General features: G+C 36.9%; 1 protein-coding gene across 13 annotated transcripts in view; it reads right to left on the reverse strand.

The window, feature by feature from the left end:
- Positions 1-22,110, reverse strand: part of LOC108679369 (intracellular protein transport protein USO1) — a 43,218-nt gene that overhangs the window by 3,743 nt on the left and 17,365 nt on the right. For 9 of the 13 annotated variants that reach the window (XM_018167983.2, XM_018167982.2, XM_047881559.1 and 6 more), the window contains 11 exons: positions 21,817-21,914; positions 20,006-20,035; positions 19,321-19,385; positions 14,933-15,017; positions 13,359-13,554; positions 12,859-12,961; positions 11,832-11,969; positions 9,671-9,790; positions 8,651-8,725; positions 7,509-7,730; positions 1,418-3,080 (listed from right to left, as the gene is read on the reverse strand). In XM_018167983.2, the coding sequence (XP_018023472.1) occupies positions 1,506-3,080; positions 7,509-7,730; positions 8,651-8,725; positions 9,671-9,790; positions 11,832-11,969; positions 12,859-12,961; positions 13,359-13,554; positions 14,933-15,017; positions 19,321-19,385; positions 20,006-20,035; positions 21,817-21,914 (2,707 nt within the window). In that variant the 3' untranslated portion in view covers positions 1,418-1,505. Of the gene's footprint in view, positions 1-1,417; positions 3,081-3,667; positions 3,711-7,508; positions 7,731-8,650; positions 8,726-9,670; positions 9,791-11,831; positions 11,970-12,858; positions 12,962-13,358; positions 13,555-14,932; positions 15,018-16,891; positions 18,903-19,320; positions 19,386-20,005; positions 20,036-21,816; positions 21,915-22,110 lie in introns of those variants that run through there. The other 4 variants (XM_047881561.1, XM_047881560.1, XM_018167980.2 and 1 more) reach the window with 4 other exon arrangements.

The raw sequence follows: 22,110 nt of genomic DNA on the forward strand, positions 1-22,110 counted from the left end.
GATTCAAGCTATGAAGAAATCATGTAAATTCATGTATCTAACACGGGTTTAAAGTTGAGTCAATATTCATATTAAAAAATAATTCCAGTTAATTTTGTTGTGATTGTATGCGCGATTTACCTGTTGTTTAGTTTCCAATGGCTCTTTTTGAACTAAATTTTGATGCGGTAAAATGTTGAATGTTTCTGTCAATATATTTCGCTTCAATGAAATGAATCTTTAGAATCATTATAGAAGCCCAATAACCTCATAAATATTCTTTCCAGATAAGATAACATCGAATTTTTTGTGGTATACTTTCTTTCAAAGAATCTGGCTGAATTAATTGGAGTGCAACCAACCGCCATTATTTAATTTAATATCATTCATGATTTAATATCATTACAACGTAATGAAATAAATTTGAGTTTTATTCGTTGTGATACTCCATTTGGCGGCTGACAAGGAATTCTTTTAACTTTTATTCTGATGGAATAACTTTTTTAAATAACTTTTTAAAGTTATTTAGGAATTCACAGTGAAAAAGTGAACAGATACTGATATTTGCTGATGAATATACGTCGTCATAATTTAAATAAAATGCCCGAATTATTTTTAGTGGTCTGTGAGACGCGTCTCCTAGGATAGTTTAGGATTACGCTAAGCATTAATACTTGCATGACGCGCGTTAGATGAAATAGTGTATACTGCACTGTGAACATAGACACATATATATAGAAGATATTTATAACCTAAAACCATGAATAAATTAGTCAAGGCTGATGAATAAAATTCAACTCAGTAGAATGATAGATGCTAATAAAAACCGACATTTGTTTGTCGACTGAAGTTCAATGATGATAGAAGGCTGGTAATTAAGTCAATTACTCTATGACGCACTAGAAGCACGAGTAATGAGTCAATTAATCAAAACAATCATGCACGGTGAGCGTTTATAATTCAAACACGTTCAGATCAATACCTAAAATAACTAAAACTGGTATCATCCAATCACAAAATATAGTCTCTCATTCATGTTTCTAAGACACATTACAACGCTGATTCACGCACCATCATTAAACACAGTCTAATTAATAGTTAAGACATGTCAAACTCCTTCAAATCGTGTGAATGCAAGTAATTATGTTCAATTCACTATAAATAATAAACGCAATACTGAAGGTAGATTTAATCTACCAGCCAAAAGACAAACTCATAAATATACGGTACGGTAGAACTTATAAGTCAGAACCGGCGTACGAGTTTGAAACTTTAAATATGTTGGAGTTTAATTGTAACTCTAAATCGATTAAATTTGATTCCTTGATTCAGTCACAATGATAATTTTGAGCGCATTTTCCCATTTATGAAAAAAGACGCTATTGTGCTCGTCATGTCCGTCCGTCCGTCCGTGACGGACGGACGGACGTGTAAAAATGCGCTCTCTGTCACTCACTGCAGCGAGTACTGATCTAATTTTTGAATTAGTGCGGATGGCGAGAACGCAAACTGGACTATAATGCTAATCATCTGCTCTTCCATGCTGCCCTGCGGCCGATTGTGTGGGCCACGTTATGCCGCTTCACAAATTTTGAATTCCGTCCATAATAATCATAGTCATCATCATCATCATCGTCATCATCATCATCGTCATCATCACGTCGATGAGCAGACCGTTTTAACGTACGCCAAGTGTCATTGAACCCTGTTTTAAGTTTACGTTTTTCCTGTTGTTTACGCTTAAGTAGTTTTTGTGCGTCCCGTAAACGTTTCCTAAGACTCGCCCTATCGAAATGCCAGTCGGACCGCTGGTCCGCAAGCCGCTTCTCGTTTCGGTCTTTGGCCCGGTCGAAAAGCCAGTCAGACTTGCCACTCTCGAGCCGCCGTTTGGACCTTTCTTGTGACCTCAACGATCTCCAGTCATTCTTATCTTCTTTCTCAGGCAGTGATACATCATTACTGATTGCCGATATCTCTATTCCTTTCAATGATCCCTCTTTTTCTTTCACCGATTTCTCTTTTCCTTTAACTGATCCCTCTTTTCCCTTCACCGATCCCTCTATTCCTTTCACTGTTCCCCTTTTTGCACTCCCCAATGCATCTTTTTCGTTTCTAGATCTCTCTTTCTCGCTCACCAATTTTTTCCCCTCACTCACTGATCCCGATTTCTCTCCAAGCGATCCCTCTTTTCCACCCTTTAATCCCTCTTTCCCACTCGCCAAACCCCGCATGTTCAACCCTGTGGGGTTCTCACCCCCAACCTCACCCTTGCGACGGATGAATTGTTTCGACGAATTTGATTCATTTCGAAGATGACGCTTAGACGGACGCTCCCAGTGACGTACAAGGCTGCTAGGCTTCTTCTTGAATGATTTTTCATCATCATCATCATCGTCGTCTTCTTCATCATCGTCTTCTTCATCATCGTCATCATCGTCTTCGTCATTTTTACTTCTTCGTTTGTTCTTCAAGCGATTTTTCGATGGGTGACGCTTGCTTGCAGTCTTATTCTTGTTGTAATGGCCTTTGAAATATTTGCTTTCCGGAACAGGTTTCGCGCTTGATTTTTTCCCCACTGATTTCTTGGTTTCTTTTTGTTTTCCCTTGAGATCTTTTTGGCTGTTTTTATCTTCAGACTTCCGATTCTTTTCTGCTTTTCCTATTTTTTCTTTAGACTTTTTGCGCTCAGCAGGTCGATTCTTGCCGTCTTCTTTGCCTGATTTGTCTAATTTCTTCTCACTATTTCCTTTTTTCTCTTCGATTTTATCTGTTTTATGTACTTTTTTCACAGTTTCCTTATGCTCTTTTTTGCTGATACTTTCGCGATTTTTTTCATCCTTTTTCTTTTTCTGTTCTTCTCCTTTCCCGTGCTTTGCATTTACGGAAACAGTTCTCTGATCCACATCCATATTTCCGGACTGAGTATCATCCACATGGGCGGCCTCCGTGGCATTGGCTGAATCTTTTTCATCCACGGCAATCACCGACACTTCATCCACCGCACTTCCATCCACTGCATTTTCATCCACCGTAATTTCTACATCGTCCGCCATCATCTCCTCGGCCAGACTTGCGTCGATGGCGGTCAGATCGATTTCGTCCTGTGGAAAATAAACATTATCTTAAACAATTATTGTCTATTAGTAAATGATTTTTCAGATCTAAGAAAATAATTAGCTTGGCGTCGATATGAATACTACGCAATGAAAATAAAATAAAGATATTTCAAATAAAGGAATAAATTCAAGTCGTTGGATTGTTAGTTTTTACAATGTTGGGAGAAAAGCGGCAATAAAACTTTGCCTTTGCCGTTGCCGTTTTGCAATAAAATAAAGCCGTTGTAATCGCATGCAAAAACAGCAGCTTACTTTTTGAAAAAACAATCAAATTCCTTATGGCATTTTTTGAGACGATTGGATCGACAGAAAAAAATGGACTTCCATTTCCTTTTCGACATTGATTATCAATTTGGAATTTTATTTAGGGATAAGCATAAAAAAATGTTATGCCGACATATCATAAACAGTGGGAGAAAAAATCGGGATTGAAAAAAATACAACACCTCGTCAAAATTTCACCCAAGATTGGAGAGATGCGCTCGAAATAAAAAATATTAAATATAAATTCAAAACGGGTTGAATAAGTGATGGAAAATGTGTAAAAAATTCACACATCGGCAACGACTCACAATAGCCGTAGCGATTACGATAAATCTTGCGAGCCGCGCTTGTCTGCAAGAAGAACGTGTTATTCAGGAGTCTATACGTTTTAAATATACGTTCAAAAAGAACGTGTTATTCAGGAGTTTGTATGCGCAAGCTGTGACAAGCAAAACACTCAGAGAAATCAATGAGACTTTGTCTAAATGACGATGCACTTTTTCCCGTGTGAATGTGTGAGAAAAATATTGCTAAAAATGCAAAAACAATCCGAAAGCCTTCTTTTTGTACGCTAGTTCTAAGTGTAAGTCAAAGGACGGTATATCTGATTTGAAAGTAGGCCAACGAAAGATCTCCTCTGATGAGGGCAAGGCTAACTTTCTTAATCATTTCTTCAGCAGTGTGTTCACAGATGAGGACTTGAACAGTATTCCAGATATTGAGGATCGAGCGCCCAGTCGGCTCGAAGTTAATATGTTTTGAAATACACGAAGAAGAGGTTCTCAAGCGCCTGGTAGCTCTTAATCCCAACAAGTCATGTGAACCAGACGGCTTCCATCCAAGATTGCTCAAATAATTAGCAACCGTTCTGGCCGGACCATTGACAGTACTCTTTCAAAAAACCTTGAACGAAGGAACTTTGCCGTCCGACTGGAAAGAAGCTCAAGTAACACCATTGTTCAAAAAAGGTGACAAAAGCAGCCCCGGCAACTATCGCCCTGTCAGTCTGACAAGTGTTGTTTGTAAGCTAATGGAATCTGTTGTGAGGATTAGGATTATCGATCACTTGACTACTCACCATCTCGTATCAGATTGTCAACATGGTTTTATCGCCGGTAGATCCTGCACCACTAACTTATTATCTACGTTGAACGATTGGACTCGCCTGGTGGACGAAAGGGAGCCAGTGGATGCATTGTACCTCGATTTTGCCAAAGCATTTGACAGTGTTCCACATGAGCGGCTGTTACGTAAAGTGAAGTCTTTGGGAATTGAGGGAAACGTACTCCAATGGATCAGAGATTTTCTAGTAGGTAGACGACAACGTGTCAGTATTAACGGAACCGTGTCAGACTGGGCGTCAGTGCGCAGTGGCGTTCCACAAGGAAGCGTTCTTGGGCCGATTTTGTTCGTTGCTTTTATAATCGATTTGCCAGAAGCAGTCTCCAGCGTGTGCTCCATGTATGCCGACGACACAAAAGTTTATAATACAGTGAAGGATGCGTCAAATAAAGCGCAATTACAAGATGATTTTGACAGCTTAGTTAACTGGGCTGATACGTGGCAGCTGCGGTTTAATGCTGACAAGTGTAAAGTACTTCACCTCGGGAAGAACAATGAACAGCAAGATTACAGTATGAGAAGACATGGTTGCAACGAGAGAGTAATGATTGAAAAGTCTAGTGTGGAAAAAGATCTCGAAGTTTATGTGGACAAGGAGCTGAAATTTTCTAAGCATGTTGAAACGCAAGCTAACACATCCAACAAACTTCTTGGACTAATCAGACGTTCATACGAGTTCCTATGCAGAAGCGATGAAGCAGTTGTTTGTTGCTGTCGTGCGCCCGAATCTAGAGTTTGGAAACGTTGTGTGGTCACCGAGATTTGAAAAGGACAGAAATTTACTGGAGAATATTCAAAGACGTGCAACAAGGATAATTCCAGGCTTGAAGGGCAAGTCCTATGAAGAAAGATTGAAGATTATGAAGCTTCCAAGCCTCAGTTATCGACGTCTGCGTGGGGACCTCATTGAAGTATACAAGTATACTCATGGTCTATACAAGGTCCCTGAAGGATTACTAGAATTTGAAACAAGAACCAACACCAGGGGCCACGGCTATAAACTAAAAAAACTGCGCTGCAAATTCTCCACGCGACAACATTTCTTTTCGCTTCGAATCACCGACATGTGGAACAGCCTCCCCGATGACATCGTTGGAGCTCCAAGTATGAACGCGTTCAAGAACAGGCTAGATAAAGCTATGGAAAAATATATGTTCAGATTTGAAATGCCTAGCACCATATCGAACCCGGTGTAAATCTAGTAGCTACTTGAAACTATCGTCAGTCATGAAAATATCCGGTCAAATGAAACGATATTAGATCTTCTGTGAACAAGGCACGAAAAGGAAAAGAATCGGCGACAGGCCACATCAGGCCTACACTTCAGCACCGAGATCAATATGTTATATGTTATGTGTGGACCATCCGTACCCTGTTTTACATGACATAAGGGCGGATCAATCCTACATTCTGTTTGTACTTGGGATAAAAAAAATCTGTCAAGATTTGGACACTATGACGACTTAAGTTTTCTGAGAGAAGCCTGGGCATTGTGGGCAATGAAGATCATAAGGGAAAAATTTTTTGATAATAAATTCTATCGGAAATTCAGCTTAAACCTTAAATACGCGTTCAATTTTAATCGCATTCCTAAATTGGTTAAATTTTATTCATTGATGAAGATACTAAGACAGTTTCTATAAATTTGGAGCGGTTGGAGAGAATGAAAATTGACCTAACGTTCACCTAATGAGAATTTTACATTCTCATTTGATATTCCTGCGGCTAGCCTCGTGAGTTGTACAAGCCTGCGTTCCGTATTAATTAAAGTTCAACGTACACAAGTGGACAAACTTTTACGTCTCTAATAAAATTTCAATGAAATTGTAGTCAGTAGTCTGAAATTAAGTTACGTTTTAGTTTATTCTTGAAAACAAAAAAACTTTTAAGTCACCAAAAAATTAAGTTTGAGCTCATTTCTGAGTAGATTAAGTCTGCTAGCGGAGCTTTCCATAAGAACACTTCTATGAATTTGAATGTTTCTTATTTCGATTGTTTTATACGCGTGCATTCCACTGAAATTTAACGAGGCAATTAGTAAACTTCTAAGATGTGACTGTTCTGCTTGTTTTTTGGTTAGTAATCCATGTGGAATTATTTCTAGCTTAAAGAAATGTACGAGTACTATTACGATGAAGGATTAATTAAAATAGGAAATTTGTAGAACTGTTCAAAAGACTCAATCGAAAATGACAATATTATTTCATCGCGTTTACTGATCCCAAGCATTATGAAATGAGCGAATTTTAGACTTGAATGCTAAAATAATATTTAGATTCAAACAAAAAAGTTATCAATGAACGATTTACTTTCAAATCGTGCGCCAAATAATTTTATTTAATTCAACTTCCAAATTATAGCGTTGTTTTAAATTAACGAAATACATTGGACGGTTTATAAGGGCAAGAAGAATGGCGGCGCTTGAGTAATGCTACAGAAGCTCAGAATATTTATAAGATTTTCTTGAAACAGAAAAATTTATTAAAAAGGAAACACCAGTAGAGTACTCAAATTAATATGAAAATAAAATAAAAACGACGGGCATCTACACAGGTAAATTAAAACGTAAACTTTACGAAAATTTAAATATTGATTACCTAAACTAGAGTAAAGGTATTTATTATGAACATTTACTATGAACTCTACTCAAATTTACAAACATATACTCTTATACGTAAAAAGATGACTGTCTAGCCATTCAAAATTCATTCTTAGAAATTGCGAAGTAAAATAAATACAATTAATATCAAATATAAAGCCACTGCAGGAGTATTTGTTTGCAGAATTATACACTCCATCCAGAAAAAAGGCCTTACTAGCACTAAGTAGCAGAAACATCGACTTGTACATAATATCTGCATAGAATAAATAAATTAATATAAATATAAAATAACATAAAGCAACTACAAACGTAACTGCGTGCAAAATTCTACATAACTCACTAAAAATATTTCGCATCAATATACACCAAATGCAAACTTCAACACCAACTTTAAGTAACTTAAACAGCAAGTTTAAGTAACTCACCTCGAGCTGAGTCCAAGTCTTGGCGAAATGCGAGTCCAGCGAAGTAAGTTTATCCGACAAAGCCGTGGCCGTTTTGTCCACGGAAGTTTGGCCGCGCTTGAGCAGCGCCGTATGCGCGATGTCCTTCAGTTTAGTGACGACGTTCACCAGCACTCGGTTCATCTTCGTCAGGGTCTCGCGGCCCACTGCCTTCAGGTTCTCAGGCTCGCTCAGTAGCTTCAGCTACAGCAGGATACAGTGATAACAACAGTATTGACTAAGTATTAAGGTGATAATAATGATATTGATTAAGCATTAGGGTGATAAGAGCGGTATTAACTAGTCATCAAGGTGGTAACAACGGTGTTGATTAGGCACTAAGGTGGTAACAACGTTATTGATTAAGCATTAGGGTGATAACAGCGGTATTGAATAGGCATTAAGGTGATAACAGCGGTATTGACTAGGCATTGAGGTGATAACAACGGTATTAACATTAAGGAGATAACAACGGTATTGACTAGGCATTAAGGTGATAACAACGGTATTGACTAGCCATTAAGGTGATAACGGTATTGATTAAGCATTAAGGTGATAATAAAGGTATTAACTAAGTATTAAGGTGATAACAACGGTATTGACTAGCCATTAAGGTGATAACAACGGTATTGACTAGGCAATAAGATGGTAACAACGGTATTGATTAAGCATTAAGGTGATAATAAAGGTATTAACTAATCATTAAGGTGATAACAACGGTATTGACAACGGTTTAGCAATAAAAATTTATCTGTTTGGAACTTGACTATTGGTAAGACGGTATTAATAGACATGGGTGCGAAAAAATGTTCATAAATAACTCTATTTTCGATCAAAACTCTTATTATTATGTTATTTTTTGCTATTGAATAATGAATACTTTGCATATAAACAACTGTAACTTAAAATTGGTATTTTATTACTGGTTAAGCAGACGATTTGTGTTAATCGGGCCGGCCCTCTCATAACCCCTTCACACCCCTATGCTGACTCCCATTCATGACCCGCCCTTCACCCCCTTCACCTGACTCCCCTTCATGACCAGCCCTTCACCCCCTTCACCTGACTCCACTTCATGACCAGCCCTTCACTCCCCTTCATGACCAGCCCTTCACCCCCCTCACCTGACTCCACTTCATAGCGAGCGCTTGCTTCAGGTCCTCGAATTTCGCTCGGCCCTGACGCAGCTTTTGCTCGACCTGCAGGAGCAGACGTTACTTTACTGCTACTTGATCTTGTGGCAATGGATATTATTATTATTTAGAATATATTGTCATTTAATAGATTTATACAATACAATATATTGTAACTTTCCTGCCACTTCATCTTGTTGCGATGGAAGTATTATATTGTATTATTATTTTATTCGTATTATTATTTTATTTGCATTATTATTTTATTTGTATTATTATTTTGTTTGTATTATTATTTATTATATTATTTGGAATGAATTGTCATTCAATAGATTTATATAATATAACATATTGTAACTTTGCTGCAACTTCATGTTGCTGCGATGGATATTATTATTATTTAGAATATCTTGTCATTCAATATTGTTATACAATATAATAAATTGTAACTTTACTGCATCTTGTTGCGATGGACATATAATATTGTATTATTATTATATTTGTATTATTATTTATTATATTATTTAGAATATATTGTCGTGCAATATTGTTATACAATATAATATATTGTAACTTTGTTGCAATATACTCCGCAGGCGGGATGCCACTATACTATTCGTACCCCAGGCAGGATGCAACTATGCTATTCGTACCGGAACCATGTTCCACTATGCTAATCCTCCCGGAACCATGTTCCACTATGCTATTCGTACCGCTGGCAGCTTTCACTATGCTTTTCTTACCACAGGTGGAATGCCACTATGCTATCCGTACCAAAACCATGTTCTACTATGCTATTCTTACCACAGGTGGGATGCTATGCTATTCGTACCGGAACCATGTCCCACTATGCTATTCTTCCCGGAACCATGTTCCACTATGCTATTCGTACCTGAATCATGTTCCACTATGCTATTCTTACCACAGGTGGGATGCTATGCTATTCGTACCGGGACCATGTCCCACTATGCTATTCCTACCACTACCACTATTCCACTATGGTATTCCTACCGCAGGCGGGATGCTGGAGGCTTTAGGCGCAATCTCTGTGAAGACGTCGGCTGCGATGTCCAGCTTCCCGAAGGCGCTCGCCTCGCCGAACTGATGCAGCGACGCCATCGAGGACAGCACCTGCAGCATAAACGCTCGGTTACTGACACTTACAGTCCAAGTATTGTGTATTTCTTGTCATACTTTCATTGTATCTTCATAATAAATAGGCATTGAATTCTTTGACATCCACTAGTAATTTGTTTCCAGTCAAAATATTGTCCATTTCTTGTCATACTTTCTTTTAATCTTCATAATAACCGACACTTCCAGTCAAAATATAGTTCATTTGCTGTCATACTTTCATTGAATCTTCATAATAAATAGGTATTGAATTCTTTAATATCCTCTATTAATTTATTTCAAGGCAAAATATTGCCCATTTCTTGTCATACTTTCATTGAATCTTCATAATAACCGACACTTTCAGTCAAAATATTGTTCATTTATTGTCATACTTTCTTTTAATCTTCATAATAACCGACACTTCCAGTCAAAATATAGTTCATTTGCTGTCATACCTTCATTGAATTTTCAAAATAACGATTTATTGCCTTCTTTAACATGCTCTATTAATTTGTTTCCTGTCGAAATATTGCCCATGTCTTGTCATACTTTCGTTGAATTTAAAAAAAATATGTATTGATTTTTTAGCACCTGCAGCGGCCACGCTCGGTTAAGGTGCTTGTACACGTGGACAGCACTGGCGGCTAGTAGATCAGAAAAATGCCAAATGTCTGCCGCTTGTTGTCTATCCCGCCAGTAAGCTTAGACACGAGGCAAGTTTAAGGGCCGTCGTGTCGGTATCTAGTCGTTACCGGCACGGCGGCACTTGTCGCACTTGTCGCTTACTTAATTGCGGGATAGACACCAAGCGGCAGACATTTGGTATTTTTCTGATCTACTAGCCGCCAGTACTGTCCCCGTGTACAAGCACCTTATCCGACACTTCCAGTCACAATATTGTTTATTTGTTGTCATACTTTAATTGAATCTTCATACTAACCGACAGTTCCAGTCAATATATTGAAACATTGTCCATTTCTTGTCATACTTTCATTGAAACTTCAAAATGAAGATTTATAGAATTCTTTAACATCCTCTGGTAATTTTTTTTAAACCCTCTGAAATAATGATTTAATGAATTTATTAAAGGTCCAAATTGAATTAGTGAAATTATTCAAAGTAGCGAAACAGTAAAACAGTATTAATAGAGTTAGAGATCTTTTGGTAGTGAAGTAAGTGTAGGTATTTCACTTCCTCTCATGATTTTCCATACATGTTGTCCAAATTATATATGAATTTTTAGAATTTTTTTCAAGGTAGAAAAGTAAGGGATTTACCATAATATCTCATTGAATGTGATATACATAACGTATCCGTCTCATAAAGGTGACAGGGGATTTACCACAATAAAAATAATTACCATAATAAAAAAGAAGGGATTTACCATAACATATCTTTTTATGCAATATAACGCACTTGTCCCATGAAGGTGACAAGGGATTTACCATAATAAAAATAATAACCATACTATACCTAATTACCCAAATAAAAAAGAGAAAGGATTCACCATAATATCTCTTTAATCCTTACCATAATATCTCCAGCAGCTATCTCAATCAATCGTCAGTTATGGAAAGATCGGGTTCCAAAGGCCGGATCCCTTGTGAATCAAGTCACGAAAAGTTCAAGAATCGGCAACAGGCCATGGGCCTATTTCTTCAACGCCGACACTTCTATTTTATTCTATTCTATTCTATTCTATTCCATTCCATTCCATTCCATTCCATTCTTTCTATTCTATTCTATTCTATTCTATTCTATTCTATTCTATTCTATTCTATTCTATTCTATTCTATTCTATTCTATAACGCACTTGTCCCATGAAGGTGACAAGGGATTACCATAATAAAAAGAATTACCATACTATAACTAATTACCAAATAAAAAAAAGAATAGATTTACCATAATATATCTTTTTTATGTAATATAACGCACTTGTCCCATGAAGGTGGCTAGGGATTTACCATAATAAAAATAATTACCATACTATAACTAATTACCCTAATGAAAGAGAATAGATTTACCATAATATATCTTATTATGTAATTTAACGCACTTGTCCCATGAAAGTGACGTAGTTCCTGGCGTTGTAGAGGTTGGGTGGAGGGTTGCTCTTAAGACTTGCATCGTTGACCTGCAGCACGAGGCCTTCCACCTCCCGCGACACGGCCTCCAGCTCCCGCGGCAGCGCCACCTTCAGGTCATATGCGAACATCGTAGCGAAATTTAGCAAAAAAAAAACATAAGATGAAATACCAAGAAAAAATTAATGAATCTTTTAAAAAATTTAACTTATAATTTAATCCTTGCGGATTTGTTAAACCCCGAACTTGAAAGATAATCTACAAAAATGTAACTCGGTACTCACTGCAGTGAGTGACAGAGAGCGCATTTTCTCGTCGACGAAAACTTAAGGTCACGGACGGACAGACAGACGGACAAACAGACGGACATGACGAGCACAATAGCGCCTTTTTTCCATAAATGAAAAAATGCGCAAAAAGAAGCATTCGACATGGAAAATTAGTTTAAAGATTGAAATGTTAACATTAGTAGCGAGAATGTAGTTCTTTGTTAGTTGTTGAGATGATTTTTCACGTAAATTAATTTTGGAACATTTAAATTTCAACAAATATTTTAAACGGCAGTACCTCAGCCCTTCGCTCCTCTCTTTTCACACAAACTAACAGTAAAACTCAAACGCATTTGCACCCTTTCCCACATTCACCATATCCACCATTCAAACCCACTAGTTAATTACCCACCCACCCCTCGATCCACCATTGAAGCTCACACAACCCACCCTAAGACCACCAAACTCACCACACAGCAGAAGTATACATGGCCTACTCTGCGTGAGCTCACTCTCCCCGCAAACACTAAAAAATGCAAGAAAGATATTGTCCAAATAGTAGCACACTTTCGGCACGAAACCTTGACACACCATCTTACCGGTCCAAACTGCATGGCTATTTGGATAAATTCTCACTCATTTCTCTGAGTGTCTCCCTTACTCGAATAACTCACCCCATATCCTCCAACCCAACCCCCCCCCCCCAGTTGACCCCCCCCAGTTGACCCACCCTCCTGTACTTGTAGTCAGCGTAAGCTATTTTGAGGTCGTCGTTCTCCTGCCTGAGCTCAGCCAGGGAGTTCTGGAGGTCAGGCACGTGAGCTCCCAGGTGCCTGGGGGGAGCGAACCTCATCAATGCAAATATTGACTTCTCTTATATACACTTCTATTATATTGACTTTACTACTACATACTCATATTAATTAAACTTGCAGCATTAATATTAATTTTGAAATATCAAAAGGACGCGTTGACTAAAAAAATACGAAAACCACAGGGACAGTAATTAAATGCATCGCCTCATGAAGAGGTTCACTCATTTATTTGAGGACCATTAATACCAGAGTTTTTGGGACCATTAATCCAATAATACCTTTGGGACCATTAATACCTGGTTTTTGGGACCATTAATCCCTTTGAGACCATTAATACCTGAGTTTTTGGGACCATTAATCCCTTTGGGACCATTAATACCTGAGGGACCATCAATACATTTGGGACGATTAATACCTGAGTTTTTGAGTCTGGGTTCGGAGTCGATGGTTCTCCAGGATAGCGTCAGTGAAAGCCGCCGTTTGTACGGCGGTGGGCGCGTTTTCGTCGAGCCAGAGGCGGCCGACCGACAACCGCAGGTCCTCGTTATCAGCGATGACGTGCTGCACGGCCTGCCGCAACTCGCGCGCTCGAGCGCCTTCTTTGCCGTAGACTGTACACGTGTTTAGACAATGAAATTAATTACAATGATCCCTCCTAGATAGATTGTAAGCACGTTAAGACAGGACTACTGAAGATCCTTTTTTGCCGTAGACTGTACAAGTGTTTAGACAACGAAATTAATTACAGAGTTCCCTTCTGGTAACATTGTAAGCACGTTAAGACAGGATTACCAAAGATCCTTTTTGCCGTAGACTGTACACGTGTTTAGACAAATAAATTAATTTAAATCTTGCCTTCTAGCTATAATGTAAGCACGTTAAGACAGGATTACCAAAAACCCTTCTTTGCCGTAGACTGTACGCTAAAATAAAAGGAAAATTAATTTAAACGGTAAGAGAGCAAATACAATGAAATTGATTATCATAGACCATTCTTTGCGTAGACTATACACGTGCGAGGACAGGGAAATTAGTAGGAAAGTTCCCTTCTAGAAAGCCTGTAAGCAAACAAAGACAATGAAATTGATTACGAAAGACCCATTTTTACTTTAGACTGTACACGGTCGGAGAAGAGAGCGAATCGATCACCAACGACACATTTGCCGTAAGCTGTAAACGCCTGATGACATGAAATTGATAACCAAAGACTCATGCAACACGGACGGTGTGCGCTAGAAAACAAACAGTGTGTAAGAAAACAGTGTATAGTGTAAGAAAACAGTGTATAGTGTAAGAAAACAGTGTATAGTGTATTGATGTGTAAATAAAAATAATTCAATGTCTATGACTTTTTTTCCTAAGTTTGTGGTTGGTTGAACGAAACGAAAATATAAAGTAAATGCAGTGCTTTCCATTGAATGTGCTGTGAAAACTCATCTTGGTGAAAAAACGACTCAACTTCATATTTTCCCGGTTTTTAAATTAATTTGAATTAATTAAATGTCTTGCTTTAACCTAATTACGAACGGATAAGTATACGAGCTGCCTTTCTGGCATTAATTTTTGTTCCCAAATACCCCATTATGATAAAAATGATTTATCATTTGTTTTCTGTGATAGTAGGTAAATTTATTTCTAAGTATCACAATATATTTCCAGTGTACAGAAAGAAACATTAGTCTTGCCCTAACTCTGTATCAATCAGATTTGTAGTCAGTCATCACTGACTATAATTCATATATTTCCTTGATAAGCCCGAATTATTGACACGATGAAAGTGAAAAATGTTGCAGTTCATCTTATCAAAGTTAGTATGTTTAATATTAATGAAAAACAAGTACAAATCCGGAGTGTCTGATTCCATAAATGTCCCATTGCCTACTGTTAATCTTTTCTCCATTAAAAATATTTTTCATTTAAAAAAGATTTGTTCAGTAGAAAATTTAATTTTGAGAAGCCAGTTAAAAAACGGAGCCAAAAACTACGCACTGTTTATGGGGTCGATGTTGATTTCTTGAAGGCTGACAAGGCCATCTCTCAAGACCACATTTTCGTTCCAGAGTAGTTCCGTTACCTGGAAAAAACGCATAATTTAGTCTTCAGCTTTATGAACTATGGTTTTTCAGGATCATATGTAATTTCATGTATGAAGTAATTTCAGTCTCCTATGTATACGAAACGAATTGAACCAACGGCCGACAAACGTGAGATTTACACTGAAGCGAATATTAGTGTTTGGATGAATCATATTTCCACTATCTATACTTTGCTACAATTACAGAAATCTCTTGATTTATTTAACTTTTACCAGCTATATATGACTAACAAGTGATGCTCGTTTTAGTCCTAGATATTTGTCATCGTGTGGCCGTGGAGCCCCTTTTTTATAAAGGGTTAGATTTCGTGTTAAAATTATTTGTGTATGTGAGTGAAGCTGCTATCTATTACTGCCTCTAATATTAGTTAAATTTAAAAGTAATGAAGCAAATGTGTTCTTTCTACCATTAAGTATTTTAGTTACAAATAGTTATGCTTAAAGAAAGGCGTATGATTGGCGCTACCACTTTTCTAAAAAATTACTTCTAATGAGATCAATAAACCATGTTTGAAATTTGGAATATAATAACAGAACATATGTTTTTGTAACTATTCGTCAATATTATTATCTATATTAGTTAACTTAAAAGAATGAGCGTGAAATACGTGAATTTGAGCCACAGCTCAACGCAGTTCTGATTCGCATGTAGAAGAATGACCAAAAAATTAAAGTGTATTGACTTAATTAATTTTATGGACTTTAATTTTTCTAGCTATTCAAGACGCCCATATAAGCGTATCGCTGGTTTTCAATTTTTAATTAATTGTAAATCATCAAGAGCCTTTTTGGCTGGTTAATTATAACGTTGAATATGCATATGCTCATGATAATCCTCAAATTTTTGGATTACAGCGGCTGTGCATTACTTTATAACAATGTAGTTGAAAAATCCACGGGGGCAACAAGATTAATTTCAAATTCTTCGTTCAAATAAATGTGGCCAAATTTTATTATTACATGGTAGCCCATGTGGCCTTCTCTGCCTTGATCTTGAATTAATATTTCACATAAAAATTTGCTATTTGATTTATATTAGAAATAATATGAATTGACTGATATCAAAGTCAATTCCTGTAAATATTGTTATTTTTCTTAGATTGGTATTTATTTTTCTGAATAACGGTTACGATCTAGGCAGAGACTTCCGTACTAGAATATACGAGATGATTTTTCTTACGTATATAGGATATGCTTATTTCTTAGATGACTAAAATTACAACGAAAGAATTGAGCTATTCGTGTTCCTTCTACTTTGTTGCTAAAGATGATATCATGCCTGCCTCTGCCCTATTATATATAATATTTTATATTTATTTAACTAATGACCTAATTTACTTAATTTACTAGCACATGACCTAATTGCAGCACCACGTCTTCTGTTTTAGCACATCAAAGGTGCAGGATGAAAATTCTGATCTCTCTTTATAGCATATATCGGTTTTGGACGATAGTATTTTAATGTAATTAAGAAAGAAAATATGGCGAAATGAAGGAATGAACATTAGGCCATGTCTTAAGTTGACTGACATCTATTCCAGACACAGCACAATTTTTACAGCTACCTACCGGTATCGAGCCTGCAATTCACAGCTACAATCTTTCTTTTCTACCTTGCCTCTTACCGATTTCCACCAGAAATTTTACAGCTAATTGTGGGTTTCGAGGCCACAACTAGCTTTCGAGCCCTAACTTGGTGACCGTGACCACTTTGCCACCGCGATAGTAATAAAAATTTTCATGATTCATTTTCTGCAGTGCAATACTACATTTACTGATAGAAAACCAGGCTTTTTAACTCAAAATTTCGCTTTTGTGTAGAGAAGGTAAGGAAGAAATGATAACACACAACGTCGTATCTCATTTTCCATCAATTTAATTTACGTATCTTGCATAGTACAGTCTACGCTGGAACCATCTATCATTTCATTATTTGTTTATTCAAAATACTGCAATTATCAATGCCTCCTTATATATACAACAGTTATATGTACATGATACAGTTGTGATTATCACCATCTGCTCCTACATGTGAACAGTAATCTTGTATAGTAGAAATGACGTATTAAACGTAAAGCCTTAGTGTGTTTCGCTACAATAGCGAGATCGATTGCTGCTAATCTAATACAATTGTGATTAGCACCAGGTTTGCGATAACCTTGAAAACTTCAACTTGATGAAGGTGACAGCTCATGAAGTCATACTATCGTATCTTGAAACTACGTCCAGGATTTTGAGCAATTCATCATTAAATGAACTCAACTTCCTACAATATTTGGCACCCGGAGACGTCGCATTGCAGTTTTCCAAGAGTACCTTCAGATCTGATAACTTGAGCTTTATTGCCTCTAAGCTAAAATTTTCGGGCAAATTGCCGAACTTTTCTTCACTCCAGAGGTTGTATATCGTGCGCATCAGCGTCTTCACTGAAGCTTTAAGCGAGGAAAAACAATTTTTCTTGCTGTATTTCTGTTCTTTCGAGTCGCAATCTCTCAACAAGTTGTAGTAAACGCTACCCATTTCCATCATCGGGGGCTTCTGAGAGCTAGCAGTGTCGGTCACGAGATACTCATATGAAACAAAGTCGTCTTCTACATACTTCGAAAAAAGTTCTACGCGATCTTCGCATTTGGTCTTAGCAACCTTGCAACTGATAAAATCTCGCTCGATGTGCTCCAACTCTGATTTTTGATGCTCCGATTTCTCCAAAACCGCAGCAAAAGACGCGTTGTAATTTGAAAGAATTTCTTCGTACGAGCATATCTTGTCATTAGCATGGCGGAGGCTGTCAGAGCAAGAAACTTGATTTGCATAGCAGACATCAAGTTCGTACTGAAGACCGATCACAGTTTCTTCAAGTCTAAATTTCTGGGGCAGAAGTTCCTGTTGACTGATGCGTAGTGCTGAAATTTCCTCGGTTAACTGGTTCTTCTTACGCATGATTTCAGAAATTTTCATTTGCTGCCTACTAACTACAGAGTAGCAATGTAGGGAGCCATTGACAGTAGATAGAAGTTTCGACTTACAATCTTGATAATCCGCTGAGCTGGCCTCGAGAGCGCTCTGGCACTGACTTAAATTCTGGGTCTGTTCTTCTGTTGAGAGTTCGCAGGCGTTGGCCAGAGGATGGTCGTTGTTTCTAGCTTCTGTGCGGTTTCTTAATTCAGATTTCAATTGACTTATTTCTTTTTGCAAATTCGCCTCCGATTGCAATAATTTAATATTATCAGATTTTTTCGTCGACAAATCAGTCTGGCAGGATTTTAATGTTGAATTCGTCGCTTGGTGCTCGCTAATAAGAGATTCAAATTCTTGAGCCAACTGCAATTGCTGTCGGGATGTGTGATTATTGTTGATCATATTGTCTTCTATTATATTTAGTACCCTTACAATGGCGTGCTTCCGATTATTCAAAGCTTTCATGAGTGCATTTTGTTTTAGGAATTCCTTGCGCAGCGTTCTCACTTTTCGTTTAAGCGACACTTCGTTTGCTTGTAATGCGATGAAGGCTGGTGTTCTTTTTCCAACATGAAACCTATACTTGTAGTCTTCCAGCGTCTTCTCCAAACTAGCAAGCTTCTTTCCCATATTAAAGTTGGCATCCTTGAGGCATTCAATTTCTTTTTTGTCATCATCGTTGGTCATCATATAAAGTTCCATCCTCATAGTAAGCTCTGTGACATACTCTCTAAGTCCGGCGTTGTCATGTTTATAGTCGACGACCAAGTACCGGTTGCGAGGTTTCTTTATTAAGGAGCCTTCGGTCATGGCTTCTGGATCACACATGTAGACTTTATTATAATAATCTTTTTGGGTCTTATCAATCAGGCTTAGAGGTCCACTGGTGCACTTGTCGGTCAGCCGCTGAGGTGGGGTCAAAGATGAATGAGGTGTAATCATGAACAATGAATGAATAATGAATAAATAAATAGGTAAATAAATAAAAAAAACGTAAAAAAATAAAGGGAAGCGTGAATGAGTGAAGCGGTAATGGGTGACTAGTATTGTTATTGTGATTTGTGAGGTAGTATTTTTAATATAGTACCAGCTTCTAATATATTTGTAATTCATGAATAATTTAATATACAAAATATGTTAAGAAAATTCATTAGGACTTTAATAGTAACCAACTGCCAACATTCAAAAGAGTCTCCTATAGGTATTATAAGAGAAAGCCGATTATTTTTCCATGATTTTCGCTGCAGAAACCTAACAATTATTGACGTTATTATCAGAATGATTAAAATTTATTTAGGCTATTGACTGTTAAAGAATCTCTCACCTCTTCGATGGTGCGGCCATCAGCTTTTTGGAAGACGGTGGGTGGTTTTCTATCCAAAAACGAACCTGTTATGGGAAAACGGGCGAGTAAGTCTTCATATTATATTAACCTGTAGTCTTCATATTATTATAAAAGAGGGCTTTACTTCTTATCAGTAGCTATCGCACGTATAAAGACCTATCAAATAATAAAGAGACCATATTTCGTAGACAATATGACACACATAGCGTTGTGTTGGCTTAGTATTTTTGCTGTACAGAGCTGTTGTTGTGCTGCAAGCTACTTCATTTTGTCTATAGGCACTCGAGGTATAATTCACAAACAAATTACCAGGACTATATAAAAAACTGTGTGATTGAAGGGTCTACATTTTCATCGAGAATAAATACACTCATATACCAGTCAACTCGTTCTCACGTACGTGCTACTAATTATACTAAATTAATCTCAGTTCTATAAAATACGGAACAAGGTTGTCGCGGTTGATCCAACTCTCACTCATAGTGTTAGTTTAAAAACCAAGTCTGACATCTAAGATTCATTAAAAAACTAATGTCTTATCCCAATTACTATCATTCTAGAAAAATTAAATAGTATTTTAAAGGACTACCATTTTTTATCTAATAATTCGCTACGAGACTAAAAACGGACAACTTCTACAATAATACTAATTATTTGAGCGAACCTTCCTCGGACGTTATCTCGAGCAGAGAACCTGTAAGGCAATCAAATTTATTGACAACCAAATAAGTTCAACGAGGAAATAAATCGTGAATACTTGGACATCCAACCATGCTTTCACGGTACAAGTTTCCTCATCCAAAACATTCACGGTACAAGTTTCCTCATCCAAAACATTCACGGTACAAGTTTCTTCATCCAAAACAATCCAAAACATTCACGGTACAAGTTTTCTCGTCCAAAACATTCACGGTACAAGTTTCTTCATCCAAAACATTCACGGTACAAGTTTTCTTATCCAAAACATTCACGGTACAAGTTTATTCATCCAAAACAATCACTGTACAAGTTTCTTCATCCAAAACATTCACGGTACAAGTTTCTTCATCCAAAACATTCACGGTACAAGTTTCCTCATCCAGAAACATTCACGGTACAAATTTCCTCATCCAAAACATTCACGGTACAAGTTTCTTCATCCGAAACATTCACGGTACAAGTTTCTTCATCCAAAACATTCACGGTACAAGTTTCCTCATCCACAACATTCACGGTACAAATTTCCTCATCCAAAACATTCACGGTAGAAGTTTCTTCATCCAAAACATTCACGATACAAGTTTCTTCATCCAAAACATTCACAGTACAAGTTTCCTTATCCAGAAACATTCATGTTTCAAATTACCATGATTGACGCGACCATGTCAATAGGACATGATCACGTGGGCCTTTTCACATAGTCACATAAGACCATGAGTCATGGTCTTGAAGTGAGCCTTGTGTTTATGCTTCGTCTGCACATTAACTATAATGCAGCACGTTTAAGGAGCAAATGCGGATAGATTTAAACAAATTTCGATTAGTGCGACGGCGGATAAGAAACACATAATCGAATAAGACTGGATGAGTTTCGGTTTTGAAATAAGACCAATGATAATAATTTTCAATAAATAGCTACAAACCCATTATGGATCCTGCAGTTGAATATTACGTTCATTGTTTGATTCTCAATCATATGTGATTAAGTAGGTAATATTGAGGTACCATAATGATATCTACTCCAGTTAACTCAACGAAAATTTAAATTAAACAACGAGTTAAATTTACTGAAATTAGCGAAAACTCGAAAATGTCGAAGAAAATAATAAAAAAACTGCACTGTCATTAGTGATAAAATCTAAAACAGTGAGTGACTGTTATTTCAAGTGTTATTGTTGCACGGTGGTTATTATAACCAAAATTATTCACAGGAAGAATAATAACACGAGTCGCCCAGACTCAGCTTTCCCAAATAAATTTTCTTATTTGTGACTATGTTTAAATGGTTGTCGACTAAAACCATAAACTGATAATTTGTCTGGCAACGAGGCTTTCCTTCAGTAGACGAATGGCAAACCTTTTATTTACAGATACATTCACGGTAGTCAATGTTATTCATACCAAAAGGATTGTTAATTCCATTACATTACCGTTACATTACATTACCCTCACATTACATTACTGTTACATTACAGTAGCACTACATTACTTTACCGTTACGTTACATTACAGTTACATTATATTACAGTTACATTACTTTACAGTTACATTACAGTCGCGCTACATTACATTACCGTTGCATTACATAACAGTTACATTACATTATCATTACAATATATTATCGTTACATTACATTATCATTAAATTACCATTACATTACACTACCGTTATATTATATTCTCATTACATTACATTACCGTTACATTACATTACGGAGCGTTACATTAACGAATAATTACAGTATGCACGGAACACTTAAAAAGAAGCTTGACTCACCTCCAACATACATGCCCAGAGCGAGGGCAAGAACGGACAGCACGACGTACAGCATGCGCCAGTCGCCGGGCGGAAGCTCGTACGGATCTGCCAAGAAACTGCCCAACGAAATTTATTTATTATTATTTACTAAATATTTGGAACAACGAAATTTATTTATTATTATTAAATATTTGGAATAACGAAATTTATTTTTTATTATTATTGATTAAATATTTGGAATAACGAAATTTATCTAGTTTAGTTCTTAAATCTTTGGAATAACGAAATTTATTTATTATTATTTATTAAATA

Source organism: Hyalella azteca, unplaced genomic scaffold (assembly GCF_000764305.2).
Source record: "Hyalella azteca isolate HAZT.00-mixed unplaced genomic scaffold, Hazt_2.0.2 contig8310, whole genome shotgun sequence".
In the NCBI taxonomy this organism is placed as follows: Eukaryota; Metazoa; Arthropoda; class Malacostraca; order Amphipoda; family Hyalellidae; genus Hyalella; species Hyalella azteca.